We start from the raw sequence: 17,813 nt of genomic DNA, 5'->3' as shown, positions 1-17,813 counted from the left end.
CTACTGACTCTCTTCTATCTCTCTATCTCTCTTTCTTCCAGTAGAACCTCTACCTCTCCACTAGCCCCTCCCTTTCTCTCTCTCTCTCTCCCTCTCTCTCTCTCTCTCTCTCTCTCTCTCTCTCTCTCCCACAAGAACCTCTACCTCTACACTACATCTTCTCTACCTCTCTCTCTCTTTCTCCCACAAGAACCTCTACCTCTCCACTACATCTCCTTTACCTCTCTCACTCTCTTTCACTCTTTCTCTGTTACTCAAATGTTTGCTGAATTTGCTATGAATACTGCTTTGCTGGATTTGCTTCACTCAGCTTTACTTTAAAGTGAATCTGTCAGTGCAGATCCTGTTCTAAACAGGGATCTGCCCTGTTCGTAAAAGTTGAAACTTAGATAGCTGGTAGGACAAACTGACACACAGTACCTATATCATATATCCATCTGTGCTTCCATAATGTAGAGAATTGTCTTTATTATCTAGAGCAAAATGCCATAGAGGCATTCCCAAGTTCCTAAAGTGCTGAGTGCTGTAACACTTTCTCACCCACTCCAGGGGCCTCTCTGAGATGATGCGCAGAAAAATAAAAGTACATAGAAGCAGAAACACAAATGGATATATTTGGAAGTTACACTGTTTGTCCTTGACCTAACAGCTATCAAACACTGTCAGCAGTTTGGAGCTTGAATTGCAGCTGACAGATTCACTTTAAGGGTGCCTTCACACATACCGACTCGTAGCAAAAAAACTTGCTGCGAGTTTCTGCTATGAGCCGAGGTCCTGGAAGGCCCCTATCACTACATACAAGCAGTGGTCTGAAAGACCGCTGCGTGTATGTAATGCAACCACCCCCTTAACCCCTTCGGCTCCCGCGCCGGTCCCGCACAGCTGTCTCCATACATTACCTGGCTCTGGCTGCACGGGGTCACGGAGTCTTGCTCTGCCGCCCAGCCAATCAGTGTGTTGCCCAGCCGCAGCCACCAATTGGCTGGGCGGCAGAGCAAGACGCCAGGACCCCGTGCAGCCAGAGCCAGGTAATGTATGGAGACAGCGGTACAGGACCGGTGCAGAAGCCGAAGGGGTTAAGGGGGCGGCTGCATTACATACACGCAGTGGTCTTTCAGACCACTGCTTGTATGTAGTAATAGGGGCCTTCCAGGACCTCGTCTCAAAAGCAGAAACTCACAGCGAGTTTTTTGCTGCGAGTTGGTATATGTGAAGGCACCCTAAGGATCAAGATCCACTGACTCTCTGAGACTTCACTCCCCAGCACATCTAAAAGATAGAGCAGACTCACTAACTTTGCCTGGTAAGCTTTTTGTCACTTGCTTTTTGTATTATCTTGTTGTAATTCAAAATAAAGATTTACCCTTTGCAGATGAGCTTTGCATGAATTTTTGTGCTGGTTGCAGAAGAATTAGAATACAATGGATTTTATAATGTATAGTATGCTCTGTCTCCATCTCATATATATATATTTTTTTTTCTGGAGAATGTGAATAGAGTTTGCTAAAATCCTATTCACATGCATTGTGCATTTTACTGCTGAAACAAATTGATGCAGGTTCTCTACTGAAGTGAGATGAAAAACGTGCTACAATACTGATGCCAAAGCAGATGTATAACATCTAGATTGATATCAGGTGTTTTCATCTGCAACTGGAGTTTTCTGCTGCAAAACCATTGAGTCTTATAATATTTTAGGAAGACTGGAACTTGAAGTAAGTCCCTAAAGGTTTCCAGCTGTCACAGCATGCTGGGAGATGTAGTTTCCACACAAAAGGTGTGGGCCCTATCCATCCTAGACATTCAGGACCACAGGAATAACATCTTTTTCAAAATCCTAAATACTTATTTAATTAAATACATACTTCACATACATGCATAAATACATACAAAGATGTGTACTGAGCAGACACCACTCGGACACTGTACAAAAGACTTACCCACCTTTCCCATAGTAAACATATTGTCACGGCTGTGGCGGCGTCCCGCACCCCGGGCCGCCGCCGCAACTCCTCCTTCCCGCTGGCAGCCACCGGTGTCCCAGTACCGGGACCCGGCGCTGCTGCTAGTTCGGCCCCTGGGGGCGCCTCACCTTCCTCCGCTCCTGTCTCTCGCTGTGCCGGCCGGTGCGCGTCCCTGCCTCCTAGGGCATGCACGCGCTGCCTGTCTCAGATTTAAAGGGCCAGTCTGCCCCTAATTGGAAGTTGCACTAATCACTCCCTATAAATCCCAGCATGCCCTGTCCCTGTGTTGGAGCCTCTACATGCTTCCCATAGCGTTTGGCCCAGCTCCCTGTTGTTCCTGTCCTTAGTTCCTGTCCTTAGTTCCTGCCCACTGCCTAGTCCATTGTTCCTGTGCACTGCATGTCACCTGCGGTTACGCCTATCGACCACTGCCAGCATCTCCTGCCTACTGCTCCTGCCACACCTCGCCCGCTGTCACTAGCAACCAAGCCAGGGGTAGCGACCTGGGGGTCGCCTGCCGCAGCAAGCCCATCCCGCCTTGCGGCGGGCTCTGGTGGAAACCAGCGGCCCGTAAACTCCGCTCCCTGGTGCGGTTTATGCCATTGCTAGTGACGGTACAGAGGATCACTACTCCTGGCATTACAGTAGGCTCCAACCATGGATCCCGGTGAGGGGCCTGATATCCGTGACGTAGCCAGAGTGGTTGCCCAGAAGGCTCAGCAGATCCAGCAACAGTCACAGCAGATCCAACAACTGACTGCCGCCTTACAGCAGCATACTACAGCCCAGCGTTCACCACCTCCAGCATCCTCTTCGAAACTTCGACTGGCTTTCCCAAGTAAATACGGTGGAGACCCCAAGTTTTGCAGGGATTCCTGACTCAATGCACCATGCATATTGAACTCTTAAGTAGTCAGTTCCCTACCATCTACACGGACCACAAGAACCTTCTTTATCTCCCAACGTCTCAATCCCCGGCAGGCCAGGTGGTCGCTTTTCTTTTCACGTTTCAACTTCATTATCCATTTTCGTAAGGCTGAGAAGAACGTCAAGGACGATGATGTCATGGAGCAAGAGGACTCCCTTCGCCACATCATACCTCCCGATCGTCTTATGCCAGTCGCCACCTCGGCTTTTTGAAGAGTACCCCCGGGAAGACCTATGTACGCCCTGCACTTCGGAAAAGGATTTTGAAGTGGGGACATTCCTCTTTGGTGGCCGGGCATCCTGGAGCCCAAAAGATTGGGCAACTGATCTCCCGCCACTACTGGTGGCCCAGCCTACTCCAAGATGTCAAGGACTTTGTGGCTTCCTGTACCATCTGTGCCAGAACAAGTTCACCCGTCTAAGACCTGCCGGCCTACTACTGCCCTTGCCAGTTCCAGACCGTCCCTGGTGCCATATTGGCATGGACTTTGTCACAGACTTGCCACCATCTGCGGGTAACACTGATATTTGAGTGGTTACAGACCTCTTCTCCAAAATGTCTCACTTTGTGGCTCTTCCTGGACTACCATCCGCTCCTCGTCTGGCCCAGTTGTTCTTTCAGCATATCTTCCGCCTACATGGTCTCCCTCTTCATATCGTGTCAGACAGAGGCTCACAATTTGTCTCCAGATTCTGGCGTGCTCTCTGTTCACAACTCCAAGTGAAGCTGGACTTCTCGTCCCCATCCCCAGACCAACGGGCAAGTGGAGAGGGTCAATCAAGTCCTTGGCAATTATCTACGACACTTCGTCTCTGCTCGCCAGGACAACTGGTCCAGTCTGCTTCCATGGGCAGAATTTTCATACAACCATCTGGACTCCAGTTCCACAGGCAAGTCACCCTTCTATGTGGTCTATGGTCGTCACCCTCGTCCTCCTCTACCTCTCTCCTCGTCCTCCGAGGTTTCAGCCGTCAAAGAACTGGTGTCAAACCTGCAGTCCATCTGGGGACAGACGCAACAGGATATGTTATAGATATCCTGGCAATAAAGACGGTCAGAGGAAAACGATTTTTTCTAGTGGACTGGAGAGGTTTTGGTCCGGAGGAGAGATTCTGGGAACCCAAGACTAACATCCTGGACCAAGATCTTATCAAGAGATTCCTGCAGGCAAGAAAGAAGGGGAGGCCAAAGGGGGGGGGGGTACTGTCACGGCTGTGGCGGCGTCCCACGCTCCGGGCCGCCGCTGCAACTCCTCCTTCCCGCTGGCAGCCGCCGGTGTCCCAGTACCGGGACCCAGCGCTGCTGCTAGTTCGGCCCCTGGGGGCGCCTCACTTTCCTCCGCTCCTGTCTCTCGCTGTGCCGGCCGGCGCGCGCGTCCCCGCCTCCTAGGGAGCGTGCGCCGGCTGTCTCAGATTTAAAGGGCCAGTCCGCCCCTAATTGAAAGTTGCACTAATCACTCCCTATAAATCCCAGCAAGCCCTGTCCCTCGTGTTGGAGCCTCTACATGCTTCCCATAGTGTTTGGCCCAGCTCCCTGTTGTTCCTGTCCACTTTCCCTGTCCTTAGTTCCTGCCCGCTGCCTAGTCCATTGTTCCTTTGCATTGCCTGTCACCTGCGGTTACGCCTATCAACCACTGCCAGCACTATCTCCTGCCTACTGCACCTGCCACACCTCGCCCGCCGTCACTAGCAACCAAGCCAGGGGTAGCGACCTGGGGGTCGCCTGCCGCAGCAAGCCCGTCCCGCCTTGTGGCGGGCTCTGGTGAAAACCAGCGGCCCCTTAGACTCCGCTGGTGCGGTTTATGACATCGCTAGTGACGGTACAGAGGATACACTACTCCTGGCATTACATATACCACATCTGCTAATCATATATGTGCAGGTTACATACTGGTCTTCTGTTGCACATGTGCCATTTGAAAAATCGCCACATTACACACTAGACTAGACACTAATCTGGCTATAGCTCATGGATCTCTGAAAGAAACTTCAGTTGTTCCTCCATGATGTTTCTACACCTGGATTTGGGCCACAAAGTAAATGGATACATCATGATTAGAGATGAGCGAACCGGGTTCGGGTTCGAGTCCATCCGAACCCGATCGATCGGCATTTGATTAGTGGTGGCTGCTGAACTTGGATAAAGCTCTAAGGTTGTCTGGAAAGCATGGATACAGCCAATGACTATATCCATGTTTTCCACATAGCCTTAGGGCTTTATCCAAGTTCAGCAGCCACCGCTAATCAAATGCCGAAAGTTGGGGTTCGGATGGACTCGAGCATGCTCGAGGTTCGCTCATCTATAATCATGATCAAAACTCCCTCACAGAGGTGCCACTACACAAAATAGGTCTGTAATATCCCATTAAGGGTCTGTTCACATGTACATACTCGCTGCATATTTATCGCTGTAAGTTTCTCAAATCAATCAACTCAAAACAATGTATGTGTATTCTCACTGCGTGTTTGGTGCGATTTTTACATACGAGTTTTGATTTTCACAGGCAAGTTCAACACCACAAAAAACGCAGCTACTTTCATGCGAGTTTGATGAGAGTTCTGTGCGAGTTTTACGCAGCGAGTCTGTACGTTGAACAGACCCTTAGTCAGAATACTCCAAAAGAACTGCACCAATATGGCTGAATGGAAAAAAAAAACAATGTGTATGATACTAACATATAATGCAGTCGTGTGAGCAAAGTGTGTAATGACAAAATCACACATTGCAGAGTTACAAAATAATTCAAACAAGACACTTGAGGGCCCTTCTCACGAAAACTTACAATCTATAGGAATGACCCATGTTTGTTTTTTCAAATAAATAAGTAAAACCAAGGTAGTGCACATAAAAACAGTGAGCCAATTAGTATCTGAGTATTAGAGTTAAGCCCCTATTATATGGGGTCACGGAGAGGAGAAAAGATAGCTGTCAGCGCTCACTTGCTCAGCATTCCACGCTCGTTGTCGGCTCTAAAACGTCGGTGAGCGGGTGAGTACGGTGGGGGGGGGGGCGCAGGGAGCTGCGCGGGGGGGGGGGGGGAGGGGTCTGCCCGGGTGATAGCTTAATTGTCTGGGCATCCCATAGCAGATGGCAGCAGATCGCTGCTATCACAGTAGTTTGTCTTTCAACATGTTGAAAGAAAAACGACAGCAACGATCAGCCGACATCGTTTTTGTCGACTGATCATTGCCTTCTATTACACAAGACAATTATCGGCCATAACAGCCGATATCGGCCAAATACGGCTGATAATAATTTCATGTAATAAGGCCTTTAGAGTTAAAAGAATAATCTAGTAGGGTGGATATAAAGAGAATAATTCAATTAGGGAATATAGTGGATCTGCCTTAACAAAGGTAACTGACAGTAACAAGTTTAATACAGGTTATAGTTTTCTCAGATGTACCATAGAAAACCTCTGGAATGTGGAGAGTGAATAGTGATGCATGCATTGCCGATAACCTAGCAGCTGCTGGACTACTTCACTTTAAAGAAAATATTGCCTCTGCTGTTACAGTATTGTTCACAATTGGAAAGATATTAAGTCTAAGCAAGGTCCAACCTTCATTACATACATTACCTTTATCACTGTGGCAGTTCCTCTGCACTTAGTCATTTGGTCTGGTAAGACTGTTAGGAGCACTGGTGCACTGTTAGGAGCACTATTCTGCCACATTTTTGCTTTTTTTAATGTTTTCATCTACAGAACAATATAATGAAATCTTTCATTTTACCATAAAATGTATGGCAAAATAAAACAAAACATATTCTGTGGGGTGAAATTGAAAAAACAAACAAACAAACACAATTTCACAAATTGTGAGGGTTTAGTTTTTACACAGTGCAGTTAAAGATAAAACTTAAATGTTATGTTCAGGTCTGTGCAATTACAATGATATCCATATTTACATAAGTTTTGAATTATTTTACTTTAAACCAGTAAAAAATTTATTTGATATAATAAATATGCTTAAAATTGTCATATCCTGATCCACAGGATGCCAGTTTATAACAATGAGAGTAAGGCCGCATTCACACTTTCCTTGTTCTGCACGCAACACAGACGTGGAATGCATGTAACTGACTTCCCCCCTCTCTAGGCAGAATCTGTGATAAGATGCTGGGAGCGGGAGAACTGTATTCATATGCGCATACTGTATACTTTCATACTGTTATGACAGAGCCATACGGTGATTCATTACAGCGCGGTGCATATACAGCATATACAGTTCCCCCGCTCCCAGCATCTTATCAGAGATGCTGCACGGGCGGGGGAAAGTCCATTTCATGCATTCCACGCCTGTGTTCCATGCAGAACGCAAAACGTGTGAATGCTGCCTTAGGCTATGTTCACACAACGTAAGTTCAGTATTAATCAAGACAACGGCCGTGATAAACACTGAACTTACACTATGCTGCCCTCTATGGAATCCCAGACGGAGTGTATACACATAGTATACACTCCGGGCAGGATCCCTAGCGGCACCACAAGAAACTGACAGTTCACACAATGGAGCAAGCAGCTCAGGCCGCACGCTCCATTGTGTACAACGTGTACGCATCCGAATTCAGCCGCCTTGAAGATCATCCAACCGGTATTGCAGTGCCGGCCAGGATGATTTTTTCTGACACTGGCTGGGTCACTGAACGGTCGGTGTCTTACCACGTGTGGACATAGTCTTAGGGTTAACAGCTCCTGAACTTGCTTCATAGATGAATAGAAAAGTATGCCCAGACAGCTGTACTATAAAGGGCTGCCCCTCATGACAATTAAACATACACCAATAAATAACCAAATGAGAAGAAGTTATCAGATATATACTATACAATGTATCTCTAGCCTGATAGGCTAAATAAGGTGATGAGTACCAGCTGCTGTTAGCCACCCCCGGTAATTGTGCCATGTCATCTATTCATTTAAATGCCGTGATTAATAGTGATCATGACATTTAAATAGTTTACTGACCCGCCATGCTTGGGTCTGATGCCTGATTGGTACCTGTGCATCGCAATTGCGGCATGCTGATACGTTGCTATGGATGACAGAGGCCTGTACTAGGCCTCCATTGCAGCCAGGGTGCTGTTGAGCAGGAACCTGAGCAGCAAAGCACCAATCTAACTGATCAATGCTATAATTGATCATGTGGGTTCGTTCTGCTATGTTATCAGCATTTTTCTAGGCTGCATCACATGTGTTTATCATGTCATAAACAATCTGATTTCTCCTGGTAACGCTAATCACATGGCAAAACTTACATGTCAAATTTAGACAAAATTGCAGAACCCACAAAATCAATTATGTAAACAAAGAAACGCAACAAAACTGTTATCATGCAAACACAACCCCAACAGATGGCATTGCCAGAAGAAAATCAATGTTATTCACTTCACCTGTCAATGGTTTGTAATTTAATAGCTGACATTTGCATGTATGTATATTTATTGTCACTGAGGTGTTCACCTCTGCAGTAGTGATCCAGTACAAAGAGCTTTCTGCGTCTTTACTTTTTATTTGGCCTTCATAATCTGTATTAAACAGATCACCATGACGACAGCATAGCATAATAGCATCATTTCATTACCACAAGGCTATTTCCTCAGTAATGATGTTTAACCAAATGTTTATGCAGAATTTTTCTTTCAGACATACAACTCCAGTGTATGCAATACAAGCACAGCTTTCTTTCTTTAACCCTTTGAGGACCAGGCCCAAAATGACCAGTGGACCGCGCAAATTTTGATCTTAGTGTTTCCGTTTTTCCCTCCGCCCCTTCTAAGAGCTCTAGCACTCTCAGTTTTCTATCTACAAGCCATGTAAGTGCTTATTTGTTACAGGAATAGTTGTACTTTGTAATGGCGTCTTTCATTTTACCATAACATGTATGATGGAATTCCAAATATATTATTTATGAAGATATAAATAGGTGAAATCGTAAAAAAAATGCAATATGGTAACGTTTGGGGGGTTCCTGTGTCTACGTAATGCACTATATGGTAAAAGCGACATGATACAATTATTCTATAGGTCAGTTCGAACACAACCATATGCAGGTTACACAGATTCTCTAATGATATATATTTTTTTTAAATGAAATCCTTTTTTTTGGCAATTAATTATAAATAAAATGGGACTATTGTGACGCTTATAACGGTTTCTATTTTTTCACCTACGGGGCTGTATCGTGTGTCATTTTTTCCGCCATGATCTCTAATTTTTATTAATACCATATTTGTGAAGATCGGACGTTTTGATCACTTTTTATAAAAAAATTTTTATATATAATGTAACATAAAATCGGTAATCCGCTCACTTTTTTCCCTCTTTTCGTGTACGCCATTTACCGTTCACAATAACGCTTGTTATATTTTAATAGATCGGACAATTACGCACGCTACGGTATATTATATGTTTATTTGTTTATTTATTTTTATATGTTTTATTTATATAATGGGAAAGGGGGGTTATTTCAACTTTTATTGGGGGAGGGGTTTTGGGGTTGTGTGTTAGTGTGTTTAACTTTTTTTTTTTTACACATTTGAAGTCCCTTTGGGGGACTTTTACATCCAGTACTTGGATTTTTACACTGATCATTGCTATGCCATAGGCATAGCATTGATCAGTGTTATCGGCGATCTGCTCATTGAGCCGGCCTGTGCAGGCTCAGTGTAGCAGATCGCCGATCGGACCGCAGGGAGGCAGGTAAGAGACCTCCGGCGGTCCGTTTTACCGATCGGGACCCCCGCAGTCACACTGCAGGGGTCCCGATCGGTAAGTGACAGGGGACTCCCCCTGTCACCTACACTTAAACGCCGCGGTCACGCAGCGATCGCGGCGTTTAAGGAGTTAATGACACGCGGCAGCGCGATCGCTGTAGCGTGTCATTACCGGTGAGGTCCCGGCTGCTGATTGCAGCCGGCCCCCACCTGCTATGAAGCGCGCTCCGCTCCGGAGCACGCTTCATAGCGGGAGAAACACCCAGGGCTTACAGTTACGCCCTAGGTCGTCTGGGGACAGACTTCCATGGCGTAACTGTACGCCCTGGGTCGTCTAAGGGTTAAGTGTTACTGTCATTTAACAAAAGTTTTTGCATATTATAGAGACATTTTGAAAGTTTTGATTGCTTGGGGTCTGAGTGCTACTTTCCCTAGTTTGCTGTTCATACATACCGACTCGCAGCAAAAAAATTTGTTGCAAGTTTCTGCTACGAGCCGAGGTCCTGGAAGGCCCCTATCACTACATACAAGCAGTGGTCTGAAAGATTGATTCATCTCTGTAGCAGCATGTCAAACATTTTATTAAATATTAGGAACCCTTTAAACTTCTCTGTTGTAAAACAATTTTTTTTTAATAAATACTGCATGTATTACTTGTCCTCTAGCTAAATAAGCATCCTTTTATAAAAAATAATACAGTGCCTAAAAGTAAAGCATAACAATATTTATTTATTTTGAACCTACCTGCCTATATGCAGCACAACTATTTAAGATTAGTGTATAAGCCTGCTGCATAAAAATTGCTCTGTATCAGAGGTTCGGAGCACCCAGTAAGTAAGGAGAGCAGGACAGTCATTTACCAGGTTGTATTTATCTAATTTTATAATCTTAGAATCTGAGGGCCAGATAATTTTTTCAGTTTGTAAACCAAAGAATTTAAAGAGAGTATATATTTTTTTTCTCATGATTGTAAGAATATGTTCACACTGAGTAATCAAAAGGGCCTGAAGTACAATAATGTACCAACAGCTGACATTATTTTGAGAACAACAACAACAAAAAAAAAAGGATAGAAAAAAAATGTCATGTAAACATAGCCCAACCGTGTATTATGCCTAGCATAGCTTAATAGGTATGCAAGGTTGACAGACCTGGATTGGCTTTCATTCAGGCAGTCCCTGCCTGCTATGGATACCATTAGCACCCCATTATCATTTCTCAAAGAGAGGGAATGGCACAGCATATATGAGGTTAAACAGCAAGGATAACAGTTATATACAATCTTAGCTGTTGGTGCTGGGTAATGGCTTTTTTTTTACATCAGCATTGGCGAGAAAACGGTAATGCCAGGGAAAACAAGTTGCCAGCTATGACATAAATCTGCATCATGATACTGTATATGAAAGGGTTAAATACCACTGATAAAAGGGAAACACCTCGAAATTAGAATATAACATATAAAATTGAAACAATGCTACAATAATATAGTATGCACAATAATGGGCAGTGTTTGATTGAAAAGTGAGGATGCAAGACTGTTACAACCTGTATGAGTTCAAAGCTAAACCAGCTTTTCACTTGTTGATGAGTAAAATCGTACTGTACAGTAAGTGGCATAATAGGAGAAGTTAAGGGCACTTTGTCTGCGAGTATTATGGCAATGTTAATTTTGATGAAAATAAATGTGTATTATCTCTTCCAGATTATGTTATTCATGATGTTTCCTCTGGAGAGGAAGAGGAACGTGCAAACAGCTGGTGTTTGTCATTTTAGACTAATGATGCTGAAGACCTGGAAACATTCTTTCACCATTAAGGCAAAGAGATCTCCCGTACAAAACTCATCGCATTTTAATTTTCTCCTGTCATCGTTGGGGTCTTTGCCAGAAATGGCTGACATTTCTCAAACAGGTAAAACCAATTTGTTTTTTAATGAACATGAAAAAGAAACATTTGACTTTTTTATGTGTGTTGATGCAGTATGTAATGAAACACTTCACTTTTTAAGTAAACAATTCAGCAAGGCATAAAAGTAGAATAATTTGCCGTATTAAAAAGACAGAGAGGCAGCTAAAGAGATACAGAAGAATACATTGTACAAATATAGTAACATACGAAGACTAGAAAGACAATCCGCCAGTGATTATTCTTCCTGTCGTCAAATACAATTTACAGCTTTCGAACAAGAGATCATGAAAGGTGTTCTAAAATTGTATTGAAGAGTAATCTCTTTTTAGACATTGGATAAAGTTGATAATATCAGATTTTGTTAGCTTATCACTAGGGATGACCGGATCATTTTACTGTAAAGCAGTTTCTTTCTGAAATACATGAAATGTTTGAATATCGGCAAATCTAAAGTTTTTGTCATTCGTTTAAGGTAAATAACAAAACTGCAGGCATTATTTCACAGGAAGGAATAAGAAGGATCACATAGTTACATAGTATGGTTGAAAAAAGACACATGCTCATCAAGTTCAACCAAGGAGGGAACCTTAGGTAGCAGCCCAGAAGGCTTGCCTATAATGCTTTGCAGTCAGCTTTTCCTGTATGACAACCATGTGATAGTTACGGTATTTTTTGTTTTATAAGATGCACCTGATGATAAGATGTACCTAGGTTTGGGGGTGGGGGTGGGGGGTAAAAATTGTTCACTGCTGCACTACACAATATATTGAGTTTTTTTATTGTATTGGGGTAGTGATGTGTAATTGCAGCTCAGCTCCCATTCAAGTGAGGTGGGTGTTGTAGCTGATGCTACAAATTGTAAAAGTAACTCTTAAAAAGGGTCGCCTGGCTATAAGGGGAGGGTTGGTAAGGGAGTTGCTGCCTCCTATTTGATTGTGGCAAGCATATTCACTTTATAAGACATTCAGACGGGCATTTATGAAGACCGGTGTACAATTACGTCAGTCTTATATTAGGCCTCGCCCCCTTTTCTCCAGCAGCATTCACTTATAGAAGCACACCTCTTAGTGAATCCGGCCGGGCACCCGAACCTGCGCCCTTTGTACTAAATCTACACCTGCTTGCAGTATAAAGTGTATGGGGGGGGTCTTCCACTCCACTAACAGATAACTTTGGTGGAGATGGCGTAATTAAATTTTACCGCCAACCCCTTTATCTTAAATGGATTAACTTGAGACCAGGTTTCTCAAAGATCATTTTTAATATAGCTATGAAAGTAATTAGGGATAACATAATCAGGTAGTTTTTTTCCAAAAGGGTTATCTTGTCTCGGGAGTGACAAACCGCTCAGTCAATTACTGACTGACTGACATAGGACAGCGCTGTGGTCAGTGATTGGCTGAGAATTCTGTCACTCCTGTCTCGAGAATGACAGCCTGCTTAGCCAATCACTGGCCTTGATGCTCTTCCATCTCAGTCAGAGAATAATTGGCACAAATTTTGGCTATGTTCACACAATGTTTTTTCAACTCAGTTTAAAATGCAGAAACGGCTGCTGGTACATTATTCTAGTTTGGGGTTACTAATTGTCCTTTGAGTGTGTCCATTGAATTTAATAGTAAAAACAGAGAAAGAACGGTGACAAAAGAAAAACTGTGTGAGAACAACTAATAAAGAACAGACGCTGTTTGCAAAAGACGTTTGAAAATAATGTTCATGTTCATTATTTTGACGTCCACAGTAAAAACGTCCGTTATTGAATACATTGTGTGCATTGGACGTCCATCTTTCCATTGACTTCAATGCATTGCCATTACAGTCAGTTAATTCGCGGCAATAACAGACGTTTTTTAAATAGAAAAAACGGGCGCCTTTTTTTCTATTTTTGACATTGTGTGAACATAGCCTTTAGCTGTCTCAGTTCTTGAAGGTTGTGCACTTGTTCCCTGCTGCTGTGGTTAGAAGTGTCTGCTTGCTGCAGAAGCTTGCCCAGTCAGTGGCATCTAACTAGTTTAATAGAGATCCATGTGTAATCAGGGAAGGAAATAGACATCAGCTGGTGTAACCTCTGCTCAGTTGAATTGTGCATACTTCAGTTTTCAGTTTCTGTGCTTTTTTCAGTATATTTAGCTTTCACCCCTCCAGTGTCTTTTAATCACATAATATTGTTTCTGTTTATATCTGGATACAGTTATAGTCCTGAGTAAAACATGTATTGTATTTATTCTATTGATGGCCTTGAATTCAGGATTATAACCATAGGGAAATGATATATATATTCATTTATTTGAACTTGCTACCTACATTATACAAAGGATATACTACAGTGTGTGTTCCATATCATTATAAAGTAGGTATTGTAATAAGGCTTATATAATCAGGATAGAAGTAAATTATTTAGAACACACTTTAGAATATCCTTGATAAAATAAAGGGAATATGTTTTAAAACTACATGTAAATCACCCTGTGGTTATATAACCAGGATTCAAGACAGACAATAAGATGAAAACAAAGTGTATTTTATTCAGTACTATAATTATATCCGGATACAAACAGAAACAATGTAACATGTGATTGAAAGGATATTGGAAGGATGGAAGCTGAATACTGAAATATTCAGGAAGCTGAAAAATAAAGTATACACAATCCAGCTGGTGTCTGTTTTTTGCTCTGATTACATATATGGATCCCACCAAAACTTTAAAGAGAGTTGCGCAAGATAAGCAAGGCACTCCTGTAGGAATAAGAGCAGAATTCTCTGAAATGTGTTGGAGGAACGTTTGGTCTATTTCATACCTTATAGAAGCCTTAGTACCCAGAAATTAGAGAGCAATCATCCATATGACCACATATGCAGAATGCTCAGTGAGATGCCACTAGACAAGGCAGGCTCCTGCAGCCAGGGAATGGACACTTTTAACCACAGCAGTGGAGAATACTTTAACAGCAGGATATACTCTTATGCAGAAACAGAGCACAGCATGAAGTGGTACAGTCTATGCCTTATACACATGGTGCATGGACCCAGTTGTGGTCACACTACTTACATGAAACTTTATTAATAATGTCTCACAGTCTATGCTTGCGTTCTTAGGGTAGCTTCACACGTAACATATCCACAGTGGATTTCTCACTGCACATTCATAGCAAAATCAGCTGCGGATACTTGCCCATTCACTTCATAGGGCTGACATGCAGAATTCTCATCCCGCTGCGAGCATGTCGAATTCAGCGCCATTAACCCCGCGACCCGGGAACATACTGTACTGGTCCCTGCTTCTGCTTGTTTTGGGGGCTCCCGGCGTCTCCCAGGAGTCAGCCAATTAGTGATCTACCCCGAATGAATAAACCGGTGCAGGGATGTTGGTGCTGCCGTCCTTTTTTGAACTGCTGTCTTGTTCCCTTGCTGTCTATTCCCGACATCTGCCTGGTCTGAAGCACCGGAGGCGGGTCTACCTGCCCTGAGTATGATGATCTCTATTGCCCTCTGTAATGCAGGTCATTGATTCTGAAAGATCCACGTCAAAGAGGGGAAGGGGTTTGTCACACTGGGGGTGGGTGGACCCTCCCCAGCCTCAAGTCGGGTGCTCAGTGGACATGGTCCCTCAACCCATATTAAACTATGGCACTCCAAAAGTCTTCCAGTACTTATCATCTGCTGTATGTCATGCAGGAAGTGATGCATTCTTTCCAGTCTGACACAGTGCTGTCTAATGTCACCTCTGGCCCTGTCAGGAACTGTCTAGAGCAGTAACAAATCCCCAAAGAAAACCTCTCCTGCTCTCTGGACTGAAAAGAATACACCACTTCCTGCAGAAAGTGGAATACAGAGCAGAAAGTGGAGCATCCAGCTGATGTGTAACCAAACACAGCCATTAGAAGGAGCTGCATGCAGTTCACTAGGACACAATGCTGTGTGTGGGTAAGATGAGAAACACAATACTATTAAAAAATCTAGCTATAAATATTTGTTTCAATTCCTATTTAAGCCATACCATGTTCCAGCCAGGATAGAGGTAGTCTGTGCCAACAAACTCAAAATAGTGAGCCAGGCCTTCTTTGAGCCATACATCTTCCCACCATACAGGGGTTACTAGGTCTCCAAACCACTGTAAGACAAACAGAAGTCATTATAAATAGTGCCATCATTTATCTGCCATGTCTATTCATCTCAATCATTTAAAGATATAGCTTGTAAACTTCAATAAGCTGAAGAACACAGTACCTATTTAATGACACAAGGTTAATAATAATAATTTAATTTCTGTAATTCTAACTCTACCACAGTAATAGGATTTCTTTAATTTGAAAACAATTTATCCCATCTTCAAAAAATCCTCAGGCCGAGTTAAAAATATAATAAAAGTATGTTTAAATGTCTGTGAAACAGTTTGGCGAAACACAATAGAAGGTTAATAGGCATAATCTATGAATCACACATTAGGACAACTTTTGTACAGTCTTTTTCTGGGACCTCTGGCATGACATTAATTACATTACAGGAGTATAGTACCATTAAAATTTTTACTTTAGCTTATGTTTAACTAAAAGACATGGTTTTTAACTTTGCTGTACCTTTTTTTTTTATATTCTCTAAAAAGAAGTCTTTACACCCTTGGTGACATTTACATTTACTAATATAACAAATAATGAACACTTTAAGAGCAGATACAACCATTCATGGATACTGTATGTCATCAAAATTAAATTGGCTAATACTAGTTCAGTCATATGTAATCGAAAAAAAGCTATGCAGAAAAAAAATCTTTCACAGTGGTTATTCCATGTAGATGTGAATTATACAATACTAAATTCTAAGTGAAAAAGTTTTAGGCCACGTTCAAACACAGTAAGACAGCAACCGTTCTCTGAACTGGCCATGTCACAGAATGGCTGGTGTCAGTTAAGTTTATCCTGGCCAGTACTGCAGTACCGGCCAGGATAAACTTAATTTCTGTTGAATTAGGATGCAGGCGCATCTGTGTGCGCCCGCATCCCAATTCACCATTGTACACAAAGGAAAATGCGTCCGGAGCTGCACTTTCCATTGTGTGCACTGTCTGGGTTGTGAGGTTGCAATTTAATGAATAGCGGAGAACACAAAACTGACATGTCAGTTTTTCCTGTGGCCGCTAGGGATCCCAGACGGAGTGTATACTATGTGTATACACTCCAGCTGGGATTCCCTCTGACTGCAGTGCAACATAAACTTTTCTATTAATCACGACCATTGTGTGAATGTAGCCTTAGTCAGTAAAAGACACTGTAAGTACATAGGTATTGGTCAAACACTAGACATTGGGTCAAATACTAGCCCTTCTCTTATGATGAGCCCAATAACAGCTGTTTACTGTGTTGATGCGGCATTTATGCTACTGTTTCTCCAATTTCTCAAAGACATGAAGGGGGTAATGCCAAGATTACAAGTTATTCCCAATGCATAGGTACAGTAGCTGAGTTCAGCTCTTGACAATGTTTTGAAGTTCCATAATAAATGGGATGGTGTCTGCATTACCGCTCCATTCAATTAGAAGACTTTTGACCCTGCTCCATTAACTTGGGAGACAGTTGACCTTCATTTGTGCAATCATTAGGGGTCCCAGTAGTTAAAGCCTCACTGGTCAGCTAGTTATACCGATATCCTTTTAATCCTGGGATAACCCCTGCATTCATATTTTGTAAAATGAATTTGAATATAAAGTTTTTGGGGGAAAGGCTGTATTCGTTATATAATAATTTATAAGACAGTGAAAAATACTTGGGGTCCCTAGGAGGGAAACTCCTGTGTTTGTGGTGTCTATACTTACTATTAGGATAACAATTTTAGTCAAATAATTTTGGTAATCGGTTATTTGTCTCAGAAATGTGTTTCTCTAGGCTTTTTACCTCATTTCCATTCTGCATTAATGATAGCTTAAATGGGCTTTCCAATAGGAGAGGTAAGTGATTCAGCAGTCCTCTAGTAGTTTAAAAAGAAAAATTGCTTGTACTAAAAAGCTTTTCAGAGTATTATAAAACAAAAAGCAATTTTAACAATTCTTTGAACTCTTATCAAGCAGTCACATGCACATTTCCGTAACATGTTATAAAGACGCTAATGCAGTTTTAATGACAAGTCCACTTTAAATAGTCTTAAATGAAAATGATTATATAATATGAATCCAGGAGAATAACTACACATTGCCATACTTTGTTAATGACCACACTGTAGCATTTTCACTCAAGACATATCTGCTCACAATAAGATGGGGATGTTTTATTGCCCATTTAATGGAAAATAAACCCTGCTTATAAACGG

General features: G+C 42.6%; 1 protein-coding gene across 1 annotated transcript in view; it reads right to left on the bottom strand.

Moving 5' to 3' along the window:
- TRHDE (thyrotropin releasing hormone degrading enzyme) overlaps positions 1 to 17,813 on the bottom strand; it is a 469,889-nt gene that overhangs the window by 194,243 nt on the left and 257,833 nt on the right. The window contains exon 5 of the mRNA XM_069957471.1: positions 15,511 to 15,624. Coding sequence (XP_069813572.1) covers positions 15,511 to 15,624 — 114 coding nt within the window. The remainder of the gene's footprint in view (positions 1 to 15,510; positions 15,625 to 17,813) is intronic.

This window comes from Dendropsophus ebraccatus, chromosome 1 (assembly GCF_027789765.1).
Source record: "Dendropsophus ebraccatus isolate aDenEbr1 chromosome 1, aDenEbr1.pat, whole genome shotgun sequence".
Lineage (NCBI taxonomy): Eukaryota > Metazoa > Chordata > Amphibia > Anura > Hylidae > Dendropsophus > Dendropsophus ebraccatus.
This window is presented reverse-complemented; position numbering and strand designations above follow the sequence as displayed.